At 28.4% G+C, this 26,480-nt stretch overlaps 2 protein-coding genes and 1 long non-coding RNA gene across 14 annotated transcripts in view; 1 reads left to right on the top strand and 2 right to left on the bottom strand.

Moving 5' to 3' along the window:
• Positions 1 to 13,800, bottom strand: part of LOC107994275 (venom dipeptidyl peptidase 4) — a 216,983-nt gene extending 203,183 nt beyond the window's left edge. Inside the window, exons 1-3 of one of the 9 annotated variants that reach the window (XM_062077611.1) lie at positions 13,242 to 13,800; positions 12,689 to 12,745; positions 11,545 to 11,687 (exon numbers count right to left, since the gene is read on the bottom strand). In XM_062077611.1, coding sequence (XP_061933595.1) covers positions 11,545 to 11,571 — 27 coding nt within the window. In that variant the 5' untranslated portion in view covers positions 11,572 to 11,687; positions 12,689 to 12,745; positions 13,242 to 13,800. Of the gene's footprint in view, positions 1 to 11,544; positions 11,776 to 12,688; positions 12,746 to 13,237 lie in introns of all 9 variants that reach the window. The other 8 variants (XM_062077617.1, XM_062077616.1, XM_062077614.1 and 5 more) reach the window with 8 other exon arrangements.
• Positions 13 to 17,232, top strand: LOC107994278 (uncharacterized). The gene is made up of 7 exons (XR_001765292.3): positions 13 to 403; positions 6,372 to 6,610; positions 6,729 to 7,249; positions 7,341 to 7,607; positions 9,266 to 9,609; positions 10,996 to 11,460; positions 13,712 to 17,232. It is a non-coding gene; the product is annotated as an uncharacterized LOC107994278 (long non-coding RNA).
• Positions 14,710 to 26,480, bottom strand: LOC107994274 (serine/threonine-protein phosphatase 2A 56 kDa regulatory subunit gamma isoform). 4 transcript variants are annotated; one of them, XM_017051093.3, is made up of 9 exons: positions 26,253 to 26,480; positions 25,630 to 25,692; positions 23,025 to 23,199; positions 20,152 to 20,354; positions 19,633 to 20,027; positions 19,212 to 19,545; positions 18,917 to 19,135; positions 18,628 to 18,855; positions 14,710 to 18,561 (listed from the first exon to the last, which is right to left on the bottom strand). In XM_017051093.3, exons 1-9 carry the CDS (start codon positions 26,280 to 26,282, stop codon positions 18,412 to 18,414), a joined length of 1,797 nt encoding a protein of 598 aa, XP_016906582.1. In that variant the 5' UTR covers positions 26,283 to 26,480; the 3' UTR covers positions 14,710 to 18,411. The 4 variants fall into 4 exon arrangements, with proteins under 4 accessions (XP_016906582.1, XP_016906583.1, XP_061933602.1 ...); XM_017051094.3 differs by lacking the exon at positions 26,253 to 26,480 and adding an exon at positions 25,829 to 26,156; XM_062077618.1 differs by lacking the exon at positions 26,253 to 26,480 and adding an exon at positions 25,870 to 26,156.

The raw sequence follows: 26,480 nt of genomic DNA, 5'->3' as shown, positions 1-26,480 counted from the left end.
CTTCGGCCAAATCGTCGCGCTTGGATCCCGTAGAAAGGAGAAGTTTCACCATGTGCAACATGTCACTGCACTGGTAGAATCTTGTCGATTTTCTCCCTGTGAATTTTCATCGGTTATACGAAATCGTAGTCCGTAGAATGAACATTGCAATCAATTCCGGTTGAACGTTTCATGGATCATTGTTCCATTTCGCAACGAGTACGTTTGTCCATACGGTTACATTTGCATTGTTGTTACATTTCTGCCAATAGAAGAAGCCTGTTTTCATGAAGTAGATATCGACTACACACAAAACAATATGGTGACAATGTGGTGAAATAAATACTGGCAAAACGCGCAATTAAAATGTATAATGAAACGTTAAATTGCGTGAGAATTGCAGTTCTAGTAAATGAGCTACATCGTAAGTAGAATTTTAATTTTGAACGTAGATTAAAGAAATATGTGAATCCTTTCTATTAGAAAAAAAATATAGCGATGTTGTAATTTTCTCTTTGAAGAGCAACGTGAAATAAAAACAATAAATCTCATTGTGAATATGATCTTTATAAAAAAATTAAAATTACATTTTAATTTTATGCAAGTGGGCACGTTACTCGAACTTCTCAGTTTTAATTTTACGATCTTATCACGTTGCAACTGTCCAAGAGAATAAATTCTGTTGCGTAATTAATATTCTAGAGTAATTCAAGACAATTCAGACAACTGTTTACTCTTTTCTTACAAAGTTTCCGTCTCGAGAATAAGAATTCAATATAAGATAACAGAATTATTCTATCAAACGTTTCGCAATGTATGTATAGACTTTGTACCATTTGCGTTCACATCGACAAAACGGTTGACTCGAAAACGCAGTTTTACGAATCAACATGACGCGCTTTTCTCTTTCTATTTGATATATCGCACATATATCAATGTGAAAAATTCGCAATGCACGCGCAGTCAAGTATTTTTCACGAGACATTTTATCACTACGACACCTCTTTTTGAGAAAATTACGCATGCAAATGGCGAAAAAAAATGTAAAAAAAAGAACTAGAAACCTTTCAGTAACTTATGGAAATATTTCTATAGACTAGAAAAAAAGAGTGAAAAGTGCTACATGATTGCCACTTTTCAGCGTTTCACTCAAATAAATGTTTCAAACGAAACTCATACGATTTCGACGATTTACAATGTGACTGGTTACAACAAAATTGTTGTTGCTTTCATCGTAATGGATGTGTTCAAAAATTTTATGAATGACAGCGTTTTTACCGATAAATTTAGCGACTATTAACAATCGCTTCTATGCAAACTATATTTATAAATTTTATATACGTATACATATTATATATTTAGCTTTTTAAAGATATTCGTTAAAGCTAATGTTTTACATTTGCAAAATTCTATATACATATTATTAAAAACAAAATAACCAATTGTGAAATTTTGTCGAAACATATATCGCTTCAAGATATACTTTTGTTTATTTTTTTCATAACAATAAAAGAAAAAATGGTGTTCTTGCATTATTGTTTAATAATTATGCAAGAACTTTTAATTAAAATTCTTTGAACATATTCCTGAAACAAAATTATTATAAAAATATAAAGGTTTCAAAGTTGATCACATTGTTGCATGTGTTATTTAAAATCAATAATTTTTTTCTTTTCAAATAACAAAGCATGAGTTTTGTAATCGAATCGAATCGAGATGAAATGAAGCGAAATAAAAAAGAATCGTGCAAGAAGAATGTTTTTGTAGAGGCAAATATTTTTATAAATCGAAGCCTGATAAAAATCTTATTTATGAAATCGAATAAGTCGAATCGATATATCGATTGGTTTCGAACATTTCTCGAATCGTCTTCAAATCCAAAACAGAAATTATTTTAAAAGCTGACGCCATCATGAATTAATTTGATGCAACAATTTTTTTCAAACATTCGTTAGTTAGAATTCATTAATTAACTTTTTTATTTTTATTTCTCGTTCCTTTTTCCGTTTACTAATTAAACAAGTTATCGACGTTAAAATTTTCAACAAGAACGAAAGAGAGAATGTATATTCGTAACCATGTTCGAAGCATAGAAAACACTCGAATAGCTTTTCGTTTGATTTTATTCATTTCGATTTCCAACCGCGTTATAGTTACGAACCGCTTCTGTGTACGAATATTCGACGAAAGAATAATTTTCCTTCCAACCTGATTCAACATAATTTTTTTTAAAATCATGAATCTACGCTTGAATGTACGCTTCCGACGAAAAATACATGGATAGTATAAAATCGATCGATTAGTTGCAACGAATGAAATTTTATACGCGAACGGAAAAACCGTAAAATTTTAACCGGCCTTTTTATTTGAATTTCAAATTTGAACTTTCGAAGTTGAGTTGTTTTTTTTTTATCTAAATTTTAAATTTAATCATTTTTAAAAATTAAATGTTCGAATTTTTTTAAATCTGATTAACAAAGGCGAGTAGGTATAAAATGATTTTTTAATTAAAATCTTTTTAAAACGAATCAATGATGTCACGTAGATTGGTTTTCATGAGATTGTTTATGCTAAATTGCTTCTATTCGCGGCGGATTATAGTATTGGTGAACGGCTGCTTCAAGTTTGTTGTCCCGTTTCAATTTCATTCGTTTACACTCGAATCGTTCAATCATGTTATCATCTCGATTCGATCCGATTTTATGCAAACGAGTTTCTACGATTTAACTGAATCGAACTCGATCGATAAAGAAAGATCGAAATCGAAACGCTGTTTTGCGAACAGTGATATAAGAAAGAAACTCTTAATTTCCACTTGAATGGATAAATAACGAGAGTAATCGACAATTAATTCGAATCTCGAGACAAAATATTTTTATCGAACGAGAAACCTTGAAAAAAGGAAGGAAAAGAAAAAGGCAACGCTTAAGGGAATATAAATTGTCTATGATCGAACACATTTCCTAATCGATATCAAAAAGATACGAATATCTCTCTGCAATTTTATTTTTTCGATATCAAAAAATTTTACCAATACGATTCTAGAAAGTAAAGTTAAAAATTGTCCAAAAAAACACACAGCATATACGATCAAATCAGAGCAATATGAATATTCCATCTTACATTGAATTATAAAATTTTTCAACTTTTCAAACGAATAATCACATTTGATAATCTGTTTAAAATCCCTTTTTTCATCGTTCATTTCATTCAAGGGTCGCTAATTACTTACAAGATTAATTTTCAACCAAGTTCGCCACAGATATTATGAGATTAACTCGTCCTTTTTAAGTCGTGTTGCAAGCAGGAAGCCATTTTTCTTCGACGAATCTCTTGGCTAAGCAAAAAAAAAAAAAGAAGTAGCAACGAGTCTGCTAGAATTTATCGCGTTCTCCAACCTTGGAAACGACAATACGATTTCAAATCGCGGTTTATTTTCGCCTCTATGCCATTATTAATCCCTCGTATCCCTCCCGCGCAATACTCGAGTCTCGCCATTGACGTCCACGTCTGCGTATAGCTCGATACTTCTCCTTTGCGATCACAATTCCAATTCCTTTCTTCCCATCTTTTCTACCTTTTTCTCTGTCCAAACTCTGGCGTTCCAGTTAGCACCCGTTTCACTTTCACGACGGAAAGTTTTTTTATTACGTTCAAATTGCCCGATTGCTCTATGAGAAGTTAAATGAAGGCCCCCAGGGCAAAGTAGCCCCCCCGAGTTTTATGATGCGGTTTCCTCGAAAAACGCTGAGTCCGCTAAATCTTTGAAGGCAATGTGTATCGTGAAGGCAGACTCGACTATGGTTATCTCGGTTATAACTTTAAACGAGGAAAAGAAAAGAGATGGGAAGATATTCCGATAGATAGGATAAGATACAAATTATCTAATTTCGCGAAAATTTTGTTGATTTTTTTATTATGGAAAAAAATAAATTTTTATTCATTATAAATTATAAATTTTACGATTTTTAGAAATGAAATTCTTTTCTTGAACGCTCTATTTTTAATTTTAAAGATAGTTGGTTAGATTCTATAATTTATATGTATAATAATCTTCTAATAATATAAGAAAGGTCTCAGGAGAATAAAAAAATTTTCATTTATCTGTGATAACTTTTTTGGAAATAAATCTCTGTATTCATTGTAAATGAATACAATAGATATAAATGAATAATTTTAATTTATCATATATCATCATTTTAAATTTCATCGATTATTTACAATTCTTTGTAGAAAGCAGTATTTTATAAATAATTTTTTATTTTATTTTTTATCATAAAAGAAGCGATCAGAATTTTCTTGGTTGCCTAATAAAATAGGAAAATATTACAAATTCTTTCAATCGCAAGAGAATGAAACGAACAACTTCTGACTGAAAAACGCAAAGAAATGAAAAGAACAATGCAAAAGAATGTCAGAGAAATGATACATGATTAGAATGGCGGAGAGAATATTACGTGGTTAGATAACGTATAAGAGTGATAGTGCAAAGGAAAAAGTCAAAAAAACGGAATAAAAGATTCATTTCAAAAAGAGAAGATAATCCAAAGTTGAAACATATACCAGTGCCAGTCAAGAATAAAGAATATAAATAATCAAGTATCAGCGACTGCATATAACTTTATTTCATTCCTTTCTTCTTTATCTCGTATTGACTCGTATTGTGAATTGGATATAGAATTAGGTCAGTTATACAAAGGATGAGTGCAAATATATTTTTTACTCATCGGTTTCCAATATTATACGAATCAATTTAAAGCTAAAATAATCGTCTGTTCATCATCCATATGATTACCATGCTCATCTTGTGAGTAAATTTTTCTCTTTACGATTGTTTTTTTACGACAGTTGTTTATACAAGTTTCAACCTTTTAGATTTCCTATTTAATTTAATTATGGATAAAAATTGAACTATATATAGTTTCAATTTATCATTTGGTTAACAGAAGAGCGAATTAATCAAAAAGAAGCAAAAACTTACCACGAATAAACCATTTCGTAAATTTCATAAAAGATTCATATATCTATAAATGAAAATTTCAGAAGTAAAAAGAAAAAAATAAATAATGATTAAAAAATAAAAGACAATGAATACAGTTTCATTTATATTTCAAAAATAAAGCGAAACTCGATAAGATAAGAAAATCGAAATAAATTTTATATTAAACTTTATCGGTAGAAATATAATAATTTGCGATAACAACTTCTTCATTCTGTAGATCCCTATCAACATCGCTCGCTCGTTCCTTTTTCCTCCCTGATAGTCGTTCGTTCAGGAATTACTTGGCCGATGTTCCAACAACAAAAGTGATTCGACCGGATTATTACAAGAAAGTGTAGCAAATGCGTAATTCGATGGAATACATCGAATAACTCGGAATTACATTGTGGTTGGACAGAGATCATCGCGGAAAAGAGGGTTGAAACCACGTAGTGGGCGAGAGAGGGAACGGTCGCGACGCGTTGGCGAGAAGAAAACAGCTGGATCGCCATTCGTTTTCGCGGTTATTGTAGATAGACCCGGTTCACAATATACGTACACTTTGTTATCAATGTACGTGTAAGCGCGTACCTACGAATTCCTTCCGGAGCCATGCTCGTTCCACTAAATACGCGAGATCCAATTTGGACGAATCCCAAAATTCGAAGAAATAGTACCACGCGTATATGCCCGTATATGCATACGTGTATGTATTTGTATATACAGAGTGGTATCTCTATTCAATATCAAGTTGACCTTAAAAATAAAATTTTTAAAAAAATATCCTATATTAAAGGATTTTAAATTTGAAGATTATTGATGTGACGTGAAAAATAATTTTTCTTTATTTTTTTATCTCTAACTTTTTACATTTGCATCCAAATTATTATCTTTATATTTGCTAATTATTATTATCGTTAATCAATTTTTTTTTATTTTTCCTGAAAAATTATAGTTAATTTTATGATTTAAATGAATTTTATAATCTTTAAACAAATAATAATTTATATATAATAGATAATACTTTATGTGAGATAAATAAGAAAATTACTCTAGTAGATGCACAGGCATATCGAATTTTACGTATATTCGAGGCATTCAATTTCAGCCAAAAACTTTCCAGCAAATGTTATTGGTACTTCGACTTCATCCTCTATTACTTCTATGCTCCTACTTTGTAATTGCCTTTGATGAAATTTAGCTTCCGTGAAATCTCTTTTTCGAGACAAAGCATTCGTTCTGAACTCATTAGATCCAATACAAAGACGAGATTATTGTATCTAACAAGTGTAAATGTTTCTGTTAATCGTCCTCTAACTGGAAATTCGCGATTCAACCTGGTATTTCAATTATTTTACCGATAAGACGATCCAGTAAAGAGTAGACTGTATCTCTTTTCAACTCAATCCAGGTCTCAACTAAACCAGATACATAGGCAAGCAACAAGAGTCAACTCGTGAAACTACACAAGACGTTAAACTCGAGGAAGATGAAAGTACGAAGTCTGCTTGTGACGCGAGTTAACTTCGAACGCTCGAAACGACAAGATTTCAACTCGGTCGGTTGATGACAGCTTTGTTACCGACTGTACCATACCGGTTCCATCGTACACGTGCAAAAACATTCAGTACTTACCTCCTTGCGAAGATGGTACATCGCTGAAAATCAAGCTAAGAGAAATTCATAAAATATATCTCGCTCGAGCTTTTACAAATTACAAAAATTAAAGACATTGCTTTAATAAGTACTTATCATTGATATATTCCAGATACGAAACAGTTACAAGATGAAGAAAATAAAAGATTCGAGGAAAAACTGGGAAAGAAATAATCTAACCAATATTCCAATATAACGAGAGAACAAACATAAGTGGAATAACTCGGAAGTTAAGATAAACAGAATTTATAATGGAAATTTCTTTTCATAATCGGTCGAGTTTTACGGAACTTCCTACGTATTTTAATCCTGGATCTTGGAACGAGTTATGGTTAACCCGGTTGCTGTTGAATTAACCAGAATATAAGGCGAAACATCGAAATTTCGCAAGTTTTTAAATTATAATTCTTATTGAGTAGTGTGTAGTGAAAAAGTAAAAACAATTAAAATTAATTATATTATCTTTTTATTTATCTTTTAAATACTATATATGATAATGAATTATACAAATGATTATGAATTGTACAAATTAAAATGAATTTGAAGTCGAAATAGAAACTTAAATGGATATTATTATTAAATAAATTTTATAATTAAATATTTACTGAATATTTATTCTCAAAAAACATTCTGGTAAGTGATTTTTTCTAATATTAAATTATCCTTTAAATTATCTATGGTTTTAAATTACAAAACTAAAAAAATATTTTTAAAATTTTCCAAGGTTTCTATGTTTCGAATATGTGACGTATTTCTAAAAAACAAGATTAAAGGAAGAACAATCCAAACTGTGAACAAATAATTATTTGAGAAAGAGTTAAAATTCTCAATTTAGGAGACCACTGGAAATTAGCTAACTTTTCCCACGGTTTCTCCAGGATAAACTAATTTCGAGAAACACCAGAAACGAATCGCTGTTCATCATAATGCGAACTCTGTGACATTCACCAGTCGAAACACGAATCCGGATGGTCTGTCCAGCTGTTTAACGGTAAACAAGCCGATTTAGCTTGACCCAACCTATCCTACAAATCCTTATTAGAGCGACACTTGGCTAATTGCGTACTAGTTCTATTGTGCAAGAGAGCACACATTGCGAAGTGCTCTCGAACTGTTACGAGGTTTAGATAAAGCGATAATGAATGGCTCGGAATACTGTTTGTCCCCTAATGAAAACTCCTGTTGTTGGAAAACTGGGCCGTTACGTTCCCTCATAATTATAATTACGTGTTTCCAGGTTCGTTTTAAATTTCGAGAATCGAATCAGTCTGTGCTCATTTTTAATTAATCCAAAAAATGAATTCACGGATCCACGATACCATTAATCATTTCGTTTCCTTAGCATTCTTACTGTTACATTCTTTGTTCTTGGTGAATTCTTAAGATTCTTGGATAAAATGTAGAAATTCTTAGAATTTCTCGGTTTTTGTATTTCGAATATATTTGATAAATATTTATTATTTTAAAAAATATTAATTTTATCAATATATATATATATATATATATATATATATATACACATACATACATATATATATATATACACACACACACAAATTTATTAAACATTTATTATTTTTTATAATATAATATTAATACATATTAATATTAATAATATTATTTTATAATATTATTATTATTATATATTATTAATTTATAATATTAATACATATTAATATAAAAATATATTAAACACATGTTTGCAACAGATACTAATTTACAATACACTGATCTTATGTTTTCATCATGAAGTTTCCCACGTTACATTTATAGTATGAGCAAGAGCATTTATATTGAAATGATGCATACATACGTGCACATATTAAACGTGTTCATAAATATATATGTATATGTATGAATATATAAATATAAGTACATATGTTAACATATTCATGAAACATTTTTAAAGGGCTAATTCTAAAAATCAAAATAAATATAAAAGTTAATATATAAAAAGCTTGTTTATTAAATTATAAGCAATTAGAAATTCTGTTAAATGAAGCGAGTATAAACATTTTTATTAAATATTATATAATTCCGTGTATAATTCATACGATGCACAGCTAAATTGTTTTAAAAAATTGCTAACTTAAATAAGCCTTAAATAACGTTTTTATGTTAATTTTTACGTTTGTTTTAGTCTTTAACACTTTGGATATACGCATTTACTATCAGTTATATTTGTATATCATCAATTTCCACGTCGACAAGTGTGTTTTATAATTTAACTTTATCTTATATCATCTCAACTGACGTTCTTTGATTTTTATTTTTATTTGATGCTTTTGCTTGATCCTGGGATATTCTTTGTTTTCTTTTTGTCTTCCTATTTTTCTCTTTGCTTAGCATATTGTTCGTTTAATTCCACAAATTTCTTTTTTACTGAAATTGCAATTACATTTTTTATTCTTGTAAATTCCCCCTTTGGAATCCTTTTTTCGTTTCTTATTCTTGTCTTATATTACTGCAATATTTATTTTACTATTTTTACATAGCATTTTTTAATTTCCAACATTTTTTTGACACCCTTTGTTTTATTTTTCTCATATTCTTCTTCCTTGAACGAAAATTACTAATTTTTCCTCCAATATCACATTTTATTCCCTGCATTGTGGAAATTTTTCTAATTCCAATTCCATCATCCCAAAGGAGCATACCTCCAGCATACCAAGTTACTTGCCCGTGAAAGATTATTTTCCACCAATGATGAACACAGAAATTGGAACTGGAAGAGAATCCTCAGAAACATCTACAATGGTTTAGATAGTCGCCAGAAACGATTTTGGAGAAAGTGACCACTAGTGACCACTGACTAGCCACAAAGTCTACATGCTGTCCACAAGAAGTAGTCGGACTCAAGGGACAATTGGTGGCGTAAACCAACTTCCAAACTTCAATACTCGTAAAAACCGAAAACGTAGAAACAAAATTTAAACTTTTGTGAAAAATACAGATTCTTTCGAGATTGATGCGAGCAATATTTAGATTAAAATGTGAGTTTTAAATGGATTGCCATGTATTACAATATAGGAAATTTTAATAAAACGTAAGAATTAATAATAGTAATATATAATACATATTGATTTTATAAATCAGAAGTATAGATTGATTTTATAGATTACATTAAAATGTGATTAAAAATTTATTCAAGTAGAAACATTAAAGAATATCGTCGAAGGAACACAATGTAAATGGTTAAATGATCAAAATTTAAATGTTTAAAAATTAAGCTTTAATTTCATTCATGTTACATATTTTTGTTACAATATTTTTTTACATTATTCATTTAATTATTTATTAAAAAGTGCATTAAAAATATCTTAACCTTGATTCGATACATATTAAAAACAAACAAAAACTCTATACATTGTAATATTAATTATTAATAGAAATCAAGTTATTTTTCTTTTAAATAATTGTTTATTTGTAATTTGATTCGTAACTTTTCTGATTAAATCTTTTAAAATATTGCTTAATAATAACGCAAATGCAAAGAATATCTTATATAGAAAAAGAATGTAGTGATTCACGAAGTTTAAGCAGCCTCCTTGAATGAATAATAAATGAGCGAGGGAAAAATGTTAATGACCCAAACTCGATTCTCCGGTTAAACTCAAGAGAATCCATTAGTAATTGTAACAATTCTAAATTCTAAAGAAGAAAGAAGATGTTACTGAATAAAATAACACGAAACAAAGAAGAGGAATCCGATAAACGAATAAATCACTAATTCTTTGATATTTAAAAATTCAATGAAGCTATCTCAAGGTTATCCGGCCTTTAATCTATCAGATAAGACAAAAATCCGGATGATCGGTATCCAGATAAACGAGTACCCACGTTGGAGAATTACTAAAGTCATTTTCTCAATTTAATAACGCCATAAGTTCAGGGTAAAAGTGTGTATAACGATCTGTGTAATATCATTGAAATTGTTAAGAGACACTTCGGCCTTCCGTTTAAAACCGTTCATCCCCGTCCAAGATTAAAGCACCACCCTCCACCCTCCATAAATTCTTAAATGAAAACGCTGGCTCCCGTTATCGTGCAATAAGCGCGACATTATATTTTTTTTTCTTAACTTCGTTAATTGAAACATTGAAATGATACAAATTATAAAAAAGTGACTATTTTTTAATTATCTCTTCTTATATTAAATAAAATTTGTTTGTTTATTAACGTCATATTGACGTTAATTCTGAAATCAAATATTGAATGAATAAAATCAGGTTATAAAATAATCATAAATAGATTAAAATATTTAAAAATATTACAATTAATTTCGTAAATAAATTTATAAATTATTTATTATACTTAAATTTGTTATTTATTTATTCATAAATAAAAATTGATAGAATTCAATTCTTCCTTGTTTACAGGATAATAATAATTATTAATTCCATGATAAATGAAACGGTACCATCTTCGTTTTTTTAATTATTCAATTTGAATCTTTTCAAAGTATGAGAAAAAAGATCGTACGAGGGAAGCTTTTAAAACCAGAGACTTTAAGGGAAAAGAAAAGATGTACAGGAGATCCAGATAGGAAGGCTAAGGAAACGAGAATCCACTGATAAGGAGACACAGAGGACTAAGGAGAGATTCAGAGGAAGAAACACTGTGAAAAAGTAGATAGACAAAAGAAGGAAGAAATGTATAAAAGAGAAAAATTGAAAGAAGGAAGACTTTCAGAATCTATAAGCGGAAACTTAGTGAAGGAATGATGCGTGAAAAGAAAAAAATTTCTCTAAAAATCTGTAAATAAAGATAAAGGATATAATGCACGAAGAAAGGAAAAATTAAGAAAACAGGAAATTGAACATAGATAATATAAAAAATAAAAGGTAGAGAAAATACATAATTGCATAAATTGTCATAATCTTACTCTATCGAGCATATTGCGTAAAGTGAAATTATCTTTTACTCACGCTTATGTTAGGTCCGCCTTCCGTCATCGTTGCCGTGTTTCTCTTATGTTTTTCTTGATAGAAGCACACTCACTTTTTTTCTTGCACATTGCAGTTCACACTTTCGTTTTTGTTTTCACTTTCCTACTTTTCTCTCATTTCCTCTAATTATCGAATAACCCGTGTTAATAACTTCTTCGAGAATGGTACTAGTTTTACTTAATAAAATTCTTGAATATTACGAAGAATGAACTTCACGAGAATCATTTATATTTGTGAGTATATGAAATTATCGATCGATTAAAATTTGACTTGATATTTGATTATATTAACGATTTGATTATTATTAACGATTATTATTATTCTTAATAAATGTTTAATCATAGAAAATCGAATTACTTCTATATTTTTACAAAAAATTTAATATGATTTTTTCGGTAATAAATATTCTCTGGAACTATACAAAATTATTTTTACGAGCTTGGTTAGATTTGATTTTTTTAAACTCCTTACCATAAATTTTCGTTTGCCTAGAGATTATTTTAAAAGAAGGAAAGTTGGGTGAAATATAATAAAATATAATTTGAAATAAATTACTTCAATCATAGAACTTTTGAATTATATTTTTTTTGAGGTGTATTCTTTGTGTATCCTTTAAACTCTGAAATAATTTTTCGAGGTAACGCAGATATAAAAATTATTTACGTTAAAATTTCAATATTTTTAACAAATATTTGCCAATTCTTTTAAAAAAAAAGAAATTTGATGTTACTCTACATATTTCCATTTTCTATTTCTATTTTGTACTTTATTTTATATTTCAATTTCGCTTGATCATTTTTCAATTTTATAAGGTATATTATTAAAAAAAAATTTTCATATAGATTATATCTCGTACGTGCAATTTTTTTTATTTAAAATACTATCTTCCTCCTTTTGTTTGCATATTTTTTTATTTTCTGCTTTATATAGCAGATTAAATTACAATATTTTTAATCTCTAATTGTAATTCTATATAATTTTCAGATAAATCGAATTATATTGGCAATGATGAAAATGAAATTCTCATATTTTTAATAATTTTTAGCTGTTAAAAATAATTTATTTAATAATTCGTTAAGATGATAATATATAATGATAGATGAAAGAGTTATAAAATGCTTACATTTTTAATTTTTATCAACAAAAATATCATTCAGATAAACTTCTTTGTTTCTTTTATCTATAATTGGAAATCATGAAATGAAGATTAATCATTTTCGAAATCAATTCATTATTTCTTAATTTTCTTTCAAATTTTTCTTATAAAAATCCTTTGTATCTATACTTGTATATAAATTTAAATTTATTTGAGTCTCTGAAAAAAAAATTAAGAAAATAAACAGATTAAAAATAAATTCAAAATATTTATAGGATGAATTCAAAAAATATTATACATGAGTATCTATCTATTCGATTGTTTTAAAATATTTGATGAAATATTAATTTTTTAAAAAATAAATTTATTAATCTTAAATTATTTATTGAGAGGTGATAAAAAGAAGAATGGATAATGTAAGCGCGGGAACATGAATATAACAAAAAAAAAATATTAATTCAAGAAATTTTTATACAAAAAATAATTTATGACATATACAATCACTATGTATTATCAATGTTTTTGAAATATTGCAAAAGATAACGAATTTCTACAATTTTCGATAAATTTGAATACCTACGCATGCATATTATTGTGATTCAATTTTTCTTCCAAAAAATATTCTTTACATTTTGTCATACAATATGTACCATTCTCGTAGAATTCACAACTTCACTGAAAATAATATACGTATAAACATTCGTCAATATATCACACTTTCTCCATCACATGACTTATTTTAATTCTACTCGTGACAAGCTCATTATTCGCTTTCACAATAAACTTTAAATGATGAAAAATCAAGAAACAATTTGAACTGCACACGTATCATCCACCAAATATTAAGCTTCAAAAATCCACTCATTCGATACTCTAATACAACTAATTCAACGTACAGTATCGATAATAATCGAATACTGAATAAAATCGAAAATTCTATCGATGCAATTCTATCACCATGATTCGTTTATCGATGATTTTGCGAACGATATACATCCATGTCTAGGATCAATAAACGTCGATTACTCGATTCAAAATTTTGTTTCATAGAAAAACTGATCACATAAACAAAAATAACACAATAGACCGCCCGATTTATAAACAAAAGACCATCCACCTTCAACGGTCGGCGGCGTACTAATAACGGATAGCCACGGACCGCGGTGAGTCTGCCTTACCGGCGCAAGCGTCTCTTCGAAGGAAGCGCAGATCACTAATACTAATACAACGCCACCGCGGGGATAGTACAGAACACAAACATACATCGATTGTATAGATACCTGTTGAATGCTGGGAGTCACTGACACGTTGGCGGTCAACTAGATCGAAAAGACGATGAAACTGGTATGACGTATTAATAATCCTCTATAATCTGATGATTTTCTCAATCGAGTTTACTCTTTTATTAAAACTTCTCTTCGACTTTTTAAAATAATTTATAGGATATTTTAACAATGATATAGACAAAATACAAATAAAAAACAATGTGTTAAAAAAATTATAGAGAAAAAGAAAAAGTCGATAAATTGATACATTTTAATTACGATCAAAAATAAATATTTATAAGAAGTAAACATTTATTTATAATCGTGTTTTCTAAAATTTTAAGAATAAGAATAAAATAACGGAGAATTTGTAAAACTGAAACTAAATATAAATATTTGTATTTTATTTATTCTCATATATTTTTTCAAAGTTCTTTTGTTAATTTTATTAGCATACGTTGTATTTTAAGAACATTTTGCCATAAAAAATTAAATTGACAGTTAGAATTGTCTGTATCATGTCTGTATCACACAGCTTAGGATCATGTAGTTACTCTCAATACATATGCATAAAAAAAGAAATAAAACTACAGCAGTTTTATTATTAACGCAATCACACGTTCAAGATACTACATAACTGCAATTTATATTATTTACACTATTTATATCTCCAATCTAAAACAAATTTATTAACTGTTTGCCTGTAATATGATGAATATGACTTTTAAAAGATAAATAAAAATAATTTGGGATCTTAAAGGATTTAATAAAAATTAAAAGATATTTTTTGTTTCATTATAATGATTTATTTATTATAAAATTATGCTTCCAACAAATTGTAAAGGAATATATGCATGCATGGAATCGAATCGACCGGACAAGCGATCATTAAAAAAATTTTGTAATTGATTGAACATTGATACACAGTTCTGTATATGTCCCATCCATTCTGTACACGTAGATTTATATCTCTAAGTTCGAAGCAAGTCACTGTACATATGAATATTTTCTTTATTACCATTTTTTGCTTTTATTTTTTATTGAATAACTCTTAAATTCGTAAAACTTTATATAAGGAAGAACAAAGACATTTTTAGAGATTCAAAAGCTGCCTAATAATAATTTCTCCTTTTCTATTAGGATATCCTTGCTCTTCCTTACATAAATTAAATCGTTCATCGCATATGTTTATCTTTCTACCTACAAAATACTCGATTGTTGGCTGACTTTCTTATCATAAAAAACGTATAAAACATTGCTGAAAATGAATCTTTAAACTCACTCGAGGTAACCCATACAGAGTTACAAAGAACAACCTACATCGAATGAAATCAAATTTCATTTTCTCCTTTTTTCTTTCTTTTTCTTCGTTTTTTTTTTGTTTTTTTGTTTTTGTTTTTTTTTGTTTGTTTATTTAATCATTTTTTTTGTTTGTTGTTTATCATTAAGCTTGGCGCAATACGAAAGCGGAAGTCAGAAAAAGTCGATAATACTCAACCAACGATGAGCCAGTAACAGTCTTCTGAAAATTTAAGCACAAGAAACTCGAATGATCTTCTGATCTACAATGAAATCTGTAAATTTTAAAGATGTATCTTAAATGATATAAGTGAAAGAATAGATGCAATAAGAGACGGAACTTGAAAACATGCATTATCGGAGAGACATTTCTCTCAAACATTATTATCTACTTTTTTCTTTTTTTTTTCTTTTTTTTTTTCTTTTTTTTTTCTTTTTTTTAGATTGACTTCAACGATTGAAAAATACAATGTAATCCCGATAATCCATATTAGTCCATATTAGATAATCCATACAGGTACAAAGATATGAAATTAAAGAAAAAAATAAAAACTATATTCACAATTGCAGTAAATGCAATTTAATTACTTATTTTTTAATTAGGTATATTACTGAAAAATGTAAACCTATTTCATGATGAAAAGTTTTACTAAAAATACTTTTATTATTAAATATATGTTGCGTAAAATACAGTGTTTTTAATAAAATCGATGATCCAAACAAATTCGTTCGAATTTACGAGGTTCATCGAGATTACACTGCACTTGATAATAAAAATCGACAAGAATACTCATATTGTTTAATGGTTTCCATAACAAAAACAGCCATTCTCCTTCTGAAGGGATGATTAAATAGTAAATAATTCTTTTTTTCTTTTATATTTATCTCATTTGGTTTTAATTTTCGTTTAATAATAAGTGCTAACCGTATCTTTCAACAAGTTCATCCCTTACAATGTTTAAACATAACAGTCTGCCAGCAGCGCAAAGACAAAAGATATTTCGCTTGGATCGCTCTTTTTGTCTCATTAAATTTTATTATTTATATGGAAATGGAATCTCCATAAACTCCGATAAACAGGAGTAACATGAGGAAATAGCGAAAACGCCTAAGTAAAATTGATGAGGGCACATTTGATCAACCAACAGGTGTCACACACGTTTAATTCCCGCTCGCGCTCCAATTCTTTCAATTTCTCCCCAATTTCTCTTAAACTTTTCAAATTCTTCATTTTTTTTCCCCCTTGTTTTTCTTTGCCAGCAAAAAACTAGTATACAATGTTGCTCTTTTTTTTTTTCTTTTTTTCTTTTGAACCATGAAACTGACAGTGCAACAACACAACATTTTTGTAAGCGTTCTTGAAAAAATTCGTAATGCGATTACACCATTTGGTAACGTCACATATAACTCGTTGCTTATTATTTCTTTTTTCTTTTTTTTTTTTTATCCTTTTGTTTAACGATTCTTAATTATAGGCCTCTGGCAGAGGCGATTCTTGCGAATGCGTTCCACAGGCATCTAGGCACGACAGATATAAAAGTAGTACGTTCAGGAATATTTAGATTTATAACAATCCATATTCTAAAATAGTGCTATCACGTTCATCTAAACTCTAAAACGACTTTTCACTTCTTTTTGCAATTTTTTCTTTTTTTTTTTCTTTTTTTTTCTTTTTTTCTTTTTTTTTTTTTTTTTTTGCCGCTAATTACGAGCTGATAGCGTTTGAAGCAGCTATATATCACTTGTGTATTATTAAATATCTGTCGTTTGCGCATCAGTGGAAATCTCGCCCAGAAGAGTAAACGCCTCAAACTTCATACTAAAATTTGTTTTCTTTTTTTATTGTTATTATTATTACAACATCAAGCACGCGGCCATTCTTTTTTGACTTCTTTCGAATTCGTATAAAATTTTTTTGTTTATTTAGAGTACAGGATATATAGTGTGAGTGAACAATAATTTATCATTCGAAGACAGACTTTGAATAAAAAAAACTTGGAAAAAAAATATTATGCAAAAAGTACTCTCAAAATTTATTAAATAACGTAAAAAAATTCCTAACTTTTGCCAAATAATGTAATATGATATAATGCTTAAATAATACCTAAACATTTTTGAATAAACATATTTATTTTAATTAGAAAACTTTGAAAAAAATAACTTCTTCCATATATTTTATAAATACAAGAAGTTATTCTTTTTCATTTAAAAATATAATATAAAAATATAAATAAATATAAAATATAAATAAATAATTAATTTTAATTCTTCTAAATAAAATGCCAAAATTATTCCCAAAATCAAGTGATAAATTTGTATTCACTCATGGCAATATATCCTATGCAAATGGTGTTCAATAAATCATAAATTTCTATAATATGAAGAAAATCCCCCGCCAAAAGCAAGACAACCTCTTTTATTGAATTGAATCTTCGGATCTTTAAAGATAAATTGTGTGAGATTTAAATTCAAGACTTTGTATATTAATCTAAACAATAAATATCCTTTATACATAGAATATAAATAATTTGAAAATGTAAAGGTGTATTTACGAATATGAGAAAATTGTCTTATTGTCAGCGATAGATTTCTCCATATACAAGAAATCTACAATTTATAAAATATCTGTATGTGTGTGTGTATGTGTGTGTGTGGGCGCGCGCACGCGCGTGTGTATATATATATATATGTATATATGTACACACTTAGGACCCTTATTCTCTAGGTTTCTTTTACATCTCATGATTTTAATTTCTTTGATAGCGAGTATGTAATATTTTCATAATTCTCGCGATATCTTATGTAAATTAACTCAAAGAGTATATAGGAAGTTATCAGCATTCTTTTCTTTTTATAGATTACTACGGACATGGATACATCTTCCGAATGTGCTGGGTGCAGTGAGAGAAAGCTTTTTTTTTTTTTTTCATTTATCGAGATACGAAGAAAAATATTAGAATATATATCTCGATAATACTGATACAAGACGAAGGGTAGGGAAGATTGGATTACGACATTGTTGACTTCTCTATATGATCAAACTCTGTTGCAGGCGGTTGTCGTCGAATGTGATGATCGCTTGATTAGATTCGACTCATCGCTGTTTTAGTTCTCTCTTCGAAAAAGCTAACTCCCAAAATCACTGCAGCAAAAGAGAGGATACATGGGAAGAGATTGCGGTAGAGACTAGCAATTATTAGGATCCGGTGGCGTAACGAGATATTCATCTGCACGTTTATGATCAGATAATGCCCGCATTGTATACGTGTCTTGGGGTAAATCGCTTTTCCTCCGTAAAAGTGGCTTTGTTTTATTAGAGTTCGTCATTTTTTTTGCCTATGAGAAAAGAAAATTTATTTTAGATTTGTTAATAGACACGAGAAAAAGGTCGATTTGTCATACCTCATTTGCTTTCGCTTCTATTTTTTCCAATGTAAGTGGTGTCTGATCTGTATCACCATCTTCATCGGGCGGAGGGCTGTCCAATTGTTGTTGCGATATTGTGCCAATTGTTGTATTCGTAATACCTTTTATAGTCGCATTGTAATTTGGATGTCGCATTGCCAGAGCTTCAACGCGCATCCACGCTTCATCTCTGTCTTTCATAAGTTTTCTTTCTCTTTGTCGATCCTACAAATATTTTCAATGAATATTATTTTTTTATCCTGTTTTATAATGATAAAGAACATACCTGATAATACTGTTGAGTACACTCGTCGAATACTTTCTGATTCATCTCCATAAAAAGCTTTAATGCATTATATATTAACCCATGAATAGTTTTGTTCCAATGATTTCGGGAATTTCTATAGAATGCTGGATACATAATTGGTAGAATGACTGAATAATTATCCGATATAAGTGACATTATGTATTCGTTGTTCCAGTAATACAAAGCTCTTTCAGCGACCTGAAAAAAAAAAATATATAAATAATTTTAAGTCTATATAAATCTATCATCAATGTGAAAAAAAAATATTGCATACCTGAAAGTGCGGAGATGATACACATTTCGCTAATTGTCTAAACAACGGATCCATAACTTTTTGGAATTCCGCAGGTTCGATTACATCAAGAATTTCTTCGAGTTCGTTTAAAAACATTACTTCCTTCGGAGAATGTGTTTTTGGCCAAAATTTCAACAAACTTCTAATAACAGGTTCAGTTAACGACGGATCTTTTTCCAAAAATTGAACCACGCAATACGCCAATTGGGGATGATATACAGAGAGCGATTTAGCTTTATGTAAAGGTAAAAGCACCTTCAATAGAAATACTTTATGTTCTTCTTTTAATGGTAATGCAAATCCATTGATTATACTAAAAAAAAAAAAAAGAACAATGAATTTATTTATTATGATAAAATATAATAAAATAAATATTGTACAATGAACAGTTCAAAGTTACCTTCCCAAAATCTCAAGAAGTTCAGCAATACCATTATGATGCTCGGTTTCGTATATAAATCGATAAAAAACATTATTTATTTGCTTTCTGATATACGCTCTGAGACCCAAAAATTTTCCATAAATTCTATGAAGCGTTGTTTTTAAAAAATCTCTTTCTCGTGGATCTTCCGAATCAAATAACTCTAAAAGTTGCAATACAAATTTTTGATCTATGTAACGTCTAGCGATAGAAGGTTGAAAGTCCTGAGATTCAAGCAATCGTAAGAAAAATTCATAAACTAGCTGTAAATGAGGCCAGGCCGCTTCTAATGTTGGCTCATCCTCTTCCGGATCAAATTCAGCTCCGTTTGGATTTGATGATGGAGGAAGAGTGCGAAAAAGATTCACTGCGAACTGAAAAATTTCGAATTAGAAAAATAATCATACTTTTATAATGTATCCATTGTATCTGTAATCTCAATCATGAATTGTTTTATTATCGAATTTCTATGACTAACGCGTTAAATAGTTCACTTACCATATTCACTGCCTCAGGATATATCGCTTCCGTAATCACATTTTTGTTCTTGGTGACATATTCGACCATTTCGTTCAGAGCGGTACGCTTTACCTCTTTCCATTTTAAATCCGAAAGGGGATCGGACTCGAAATCGAACAGCACGCAACATTGACGTAATTTCTGGATGAAAAGTTCTTCCCTTTCGTTTCCTTGTTGCGTTTCTAGAATAAAAAAAAATTAGAAAATATCTAAGAAATTTAATCAACATTTCTATAAACAAAAAGCTCGTTTTCTAGAATGCTTCTTGAATATACTTTGCATCAATGATTGCAAATACAAAATATATTCATATGAATTTCATATTTTCTTTACGGATAAATATACACACACGTACGCACATCCTATTATATGTATATACACATATGTATATACTCGAATAATATTATGAATTCTTTCTCTTGGATTTTTTTTTCTATTTCTTTTTTTTTTTTTTTTTGATAAACAAATCATGTACACATTAAATGAATACACATGCACACATACATTCGTAATTATTCTCTCCCGTATGTTCTTTTTTTCTTTTTATCATACATTTCTTTCTCTCATACTTTTACTACCGTAAACTTTCTCTCATAACATTCCTTTTCCTCTCACATTCTTGCATAGATTTCCATTTTTTTTTTCTACCATATACTCTTTCCCATATTTCTTTTTCTTGTATATTTTTTTTCAATATTTTTATGAATCTTCTCTATCGTTTATTTATTTTCAATCATCATAATCATGCCTGTCTTGTTCAGTTTTTTGTTCATTTTCTTTTTTATTAATAATCTTTAATGAACTGTTTACATCTCTCTCTCTTTCTCTCTTGTGCGCGCGCGCGTTCTCTCTCTCTCTCTTTCTCTCTCTCAATCTCTCTCTCAAATCTCAGCTCATTTCATACAACCTATGTTTTTCTACTGTTCTTAATAAATATTTATCCATATCCTTTTTATTCTTCCCTAAATACATACTCATTCATCTATTTGATAATTATGAGAATCGAAATAAGAAGCAAACTTCAGAGGTTTCATTACCGATTAATAGGGGTCGTAATGGTTGATAATGCGAAGTGAAGTTGGTTAAGTAAGGTTTATTCGATTCTCGAGATAGAGCAGTAGCCAAGGCAAGTCCCTGGTGGAAGCTTGGACTTTTTGGTAGGCCACCAGTAGAAAAAGGAATATATCCATCCACATGAACCATTTTATTATTCGACAATCTACGTTTTTGATATCTATCACCGGAATTTATCTTCTTTTTCCGGTCCGTTCACGGTAAATTACATTCCTATACGCACCGGTTTCCTTGTTCACATAACAATCTGTTGCTTCGACGTAACTGACTGTTCTTTCGAGTAAGAACCGGGCATATATCTGTATGATGATATAAATGCACAAAGATTTCCAAACGTTTCGTTACTCAATTACTTGATCTTAAATAGATATAAAAAAAAATCAAAAGAAACAAGTTACAAATTCGGATAAAGAAAATATATTGCTGATACTAAAGGCCGTTTGAACGAGAAAGGACTGTTTACGTTAAAAAAGTAGGAATCGCAAATGCCTCACGTGCGCATGCGTGAACCACCGCGCCTTACAATCGATACGTTCTGACGTAGCTGCTTTCGCAATCCTATGTGACCGGGATTAAAAAAACAAAAGTAATTAATTAATTCTCTTTTAGAATTATGTATGTGATAAATATATAATATCAATTCAATTTATAAATTTAAAAACAGAGTTTTTAAAATAATAATTGATAAAAAAATATACTATAATATTTAATAAAATAATGTACTAAAAAATTAAAATTTCCATAAAAAATAAAGCGATATATTACAATGATATTATTTTTATAAATTTGATTAAATTTAATATTATGGAATATTAATTATTAAAATAACATTCAAGGTCATTTAAGATGTAATAACCAAGTGTAATCTTTGTAGATTTTCGATACATCAATCACTTATGTATTATTATTTATAGATCAATTTTTTTACGATTTCTGTTATTTTAATGAAAATCTTAATTTGATTGATAACAAAAAATTTTACTTTTTAATTATTGTATTATATTATTCAATACTACATTTAATTTTTTTTTCTATAAAATATTTTTTTAAATATTTCACAACTCTAATTATCAACATATTAAAATGTAAATGAACAAATTATATATTTGATGATAAATTAAAATCAAAATTTATTTCACGAAAAATTCTAAACTCTACTTCAATCTTAAATCTTGTTATTATTTTTTTCATGAAATTTTTAATTATTATGGCAATATTAATTATTATAACTTTAATAAATATTAATAATATATTTTTCTTTTGTTAAAATACTTTTCTTATTTTTTATTTTTTTCATTTTACGATATATCTAAAATACATCTTTGAATATTAAAAATGAAATAAAAATTAAAATAATTAAATGCATTGTATTTTAAATTATATAAAGTAATACTACCTATATTTTGATTCATTCATTAAATGCATTACAATTTATTACTATTGTTTTCATTTTTTATAATTTGTTATATTAATAAATCATTCGACATTTTATACGACAATCATTGAGAAGAAAGCTATGGTTCGCTTTTAAAACATAGAAATAATAAATCTTGACGAATTTATCACGGATAAAATTTTCTTTCTATAATTATGTTGTTAATTAATATAAAAAAAGATAAAATAAATAAATATTTTTACAATTTATTCAGAGTAAATTATTTTTTTTTATATTATTATTATTTATATTTAAAAGCCAATTCTAACTATAGCCAGTGCATTATTATTTATTACTGTAATTATGTAGTTTTTTATGAAATTTTAAAAATATAACGACTTACCAGATAGAAGCGGCAACTTTTGAAGTTCGCGATTTTTCGATATGTTAAATCTTGAGCTACTTTGTCGTTTATCTTTCTTTATTATAGGACCTCCAGGTTGATATTTAATTTTATTAATCAACGTTGGGGGCGGTGGTGCAGTAGTTACCGGTGGTCCTCCTGCTACCTTATTCGTCTATGAAATAAGAGAAACAATAAAAATAATAAAAATTCTATAAAAATAAAAATTAAATATAAACAAATATAATATGTTGCTTTACATATGCATAACATTGCATATATAAAGCAATAATTAAATAATTTATTGTTAAAAGAGAAACTTCCATATTTAAATAGAATAATATTATATATGTAATCTAACCATATATATTCAACAATGGAACAACATTAAATAAAAATATGTATCTAAATAGAACAATTTTATTTGTTTTAATTTTATTTGTTGTATCACATAATTTTTATAATATATTTATCAAAGAATATTATACTCTTTGAACTATACAAAAATAAATTAATCAGAAAATACTTTATTTATATAAAATTCCATTAAATATCATGATATAATTCAAAATTGATGAATGAAGATTGTTTCTTAAAAGCAAATGTATGTCTTTATATGTAATCTTCATTACATTTAATACAATTGTTCCAACGTAGCATTAATGCCTGGCTTCCTCGAAAGAAGTTTTGTGGTTGATCTTGAAACCATTTATGCACTATTGGTCTTGACTCTTCATCTGAGCTGATGTCCATTTAGAGTATCCTCTAGTGGCCAAAAAAGATGACAATTACTTGTGAATGAGTTTTGGACAATTATATATATAGTACATAGTAACACTTTTATTAATATGTTGTATTTATTAATGTAAAATAAAAAAATTGACAAAGATGCAAGAATGATTTCAACACCAATCACAAAACTTCTTCTTGAGGAACCTAGTTGATGGTGTAGTCCTTGAGGAAGTGTATCTCATAACAATTATATATAAATATTCCCTCTTGGCTGTGTAAAATGGATTTTAACTTTTCTTATTTCTACAATTGCGGTCTGTTAATATGTTACATTAATTTTTTTCCTATTAAATATTTTTGTGATTGATTGAATATTCTTGAAAATACATGCATATAATTTTGATATTACTTCATTTTACAAATGAGTTTTTAATTGATTTTTTGATAATTATTACCTTATTAGACAAAAACAAGAAAACATTTGATAAGATAAATTAAAAAAAATGCCTCAAAGTATGAAAATTCAATAAAAATTTATATATCAATTCATATATATATTTATGCATATTTATGTATATTTGTGTATCAATTCATGTGTGTGTGTGTGTGCGTGTGTGTGTGTGTGTAGAATATTAATTAATATATATAAATAATATTATTTATATAAATATTATTAATCATGAAATAATAATAATTGCAATTTATTTAAGTACAGATCTCTATATTAAATTTATAAATTATAAATGAAATAATTATTCGTATTTTATATAAAACTAAATAATAATTAATCGATTGTAAATCTTTATATTAACAATCACCAATCAATAATTAAATAATGCAGCATAATATATAATTTCTTCTAAATTATTATATCATACTATTACATAAATATTTTATTTTAATAATATTTTATTATTATTTTATTAATTGATTCATATAAAATAAATTTATTATTATTAATCATCAATTTTATATATCATATTGTTCATTTAATTAAAATTAATTATATAAGCTTTTTAACAAATCGAAAAAATAAAAATCGTAATATATAATATATATATACATATAAGATGCATATAAAAAAATTAAATATATCAATTAATGTATATTATTATGAAAATTATTTATATACTATTCTACAAATTGCAAGATAACATATTAATTTTAATAATTAATAAATATTTTTCTGCTTACATATAATTGCACATTAATACCATTCTTGGATTTCATATCGTAAATGATTATATTCCACATATATTATATATAAATCATGATTGAAAAAAAAGTTGGGAAATAATTATAATTTTGATTATTTTTTTAATCACATATTACTTTAATTAGAAAATCTAAATATGTCCTATATAACAAAAATAATAAGAAACAAAGATTAAAAAAATATCGGTTATTTCGTAATACATCTTTCGTTTATATCGTTTTCTATTTATCAACTAAGTCCACACACAAGCGCCACCTGTGTCGAGCAACATTTTTTCATTGATAACTTTAAAATCATTTTAGAAACATTAATCATAGAATATAAACTTGATTAAAAAATATTGAAAAATTATATCACAGAGAAATATATATTTAAAATACACACATGTACATGACTTTGAAAAGAAAAACATTTCAGGTAGCACAGTGTCGAAGATGGATACTAGATCACTTTCAAAGAATAACTGTTAAATAAAATCTTTTCTCTAAAGAAATGACACAACGTCAATATTTGATAACTTTAACGAATTGAATACATGACATGTATAAATATAGAAAGGAAAATCTATAATAGGAGAAACTGATGATGACAGAAGTCGATTCGTAATGAATCGAGTCACATCAATAAGAAGGACATAGAAGGACGATATAACCTCACCTCGTCATTCGTCTCAACATCCTTGCCATTCTTTCCTTTGTCCTTCCCGATCTTCGTCGTATCCTGGAACAAAACAAGTAAATTGCACCGCTTATATTAGCGTACAATGCCACGACAGCACAATTCACATTCAAGACGCGGTTGCTCGACAAACTCGCACTTGCGATGTCACAACGGAAACGAGAATTAGTTGAAGTACCATTGTTAGGTTCTTCAAAACGTTTGCTTGAGAAAATGTACCAACGAAATGGATATCAAGAAATCAGAATCACGCTACACCCTTTGGTGTCTCGGCTACCGGGGTTGTTTCCCCGTACTCTCTTTACTCTCCCTTCTTTCTTTTCTCTCCTATCCCTATCCCTGTCATTGTCACCCTCTCTTTTTCCATCTCTCTCTGTCTGTCTGTCTGTCTGTCTCTGTCTTTCTGTCTTTCTCACTCACTCGCTTGCTTACTCGCTCTCGCTCTTTCATGCATACATATATTTTCTTTCCTTCTCTGAAATGCGCGCGTGCCCGCGATCTTTCCTCGTCAAAGGAACTCTGTTTTCACGTATGCGAATACCGATCGCATAAGAGACGTACATGATTAGAGACAGGAGCGATATGCAACATAATGAACGCACCTTTTCTTTTTTTGACTGCCGACTCGACATATTATCGATCGCAAATTAATGCTACGCGTGATCGAGTTGAATGCAAGTTAGCACACTTCGAAAACACGTAGTAACACATCGATTAGCGGCAACCGAACCGACACGAGACACTCATTCGCGGCGGCCATTGGCTATGCTTAACCATTGTACTTTCAGCCGGCGATTCGCGCCACTCACTGAGAATGCTGAGTTTCGACT

The sequence above is a fragment of the Apis cerana genome, linkage group LG7, assembly GCF_029169275.1.
Source record: "Apis cerana isolate GH-2021 linkage group LG7, AcerK_1.0, whole genome shotgun sequence".
Classification (NCBI taxonomy): domain Eukaryota; kingdom Metazoa; phylum Arthropoda; class Insecta; order Hymenoptera; family Apidae; genus Apis; species Apis cerana.
Note: the sequence above shows the minus strand (reverse complement) of the source record. Positions and strands in the feature narration are given on the sequence as shown.

Excerpts from the sequence above, each read along its gene's own strand:
- LOC107994274 (XM_017051093.3), bottom strand. The coding sequence starts at position 26,282 with ATGTCGAGTCGGCAGTCAAAAAAAGAAAAG. Across the intron at positions 25,693-26,252 it reads GGCAGTCAAAAAAAGAAAAG|GATACGACGAAGATCGGGAA; the intron begins GTGCGTTCATTA and ends GTTTTGTTCCAG. Across the intron at positions 20,355-23,024 it reads AAAGTTGCCGCTTCTATCTG|AAACGCAACAAGGAAACGAA; the intron begins GTAAGTCGTTAT and ends TTTTTATTCTAG.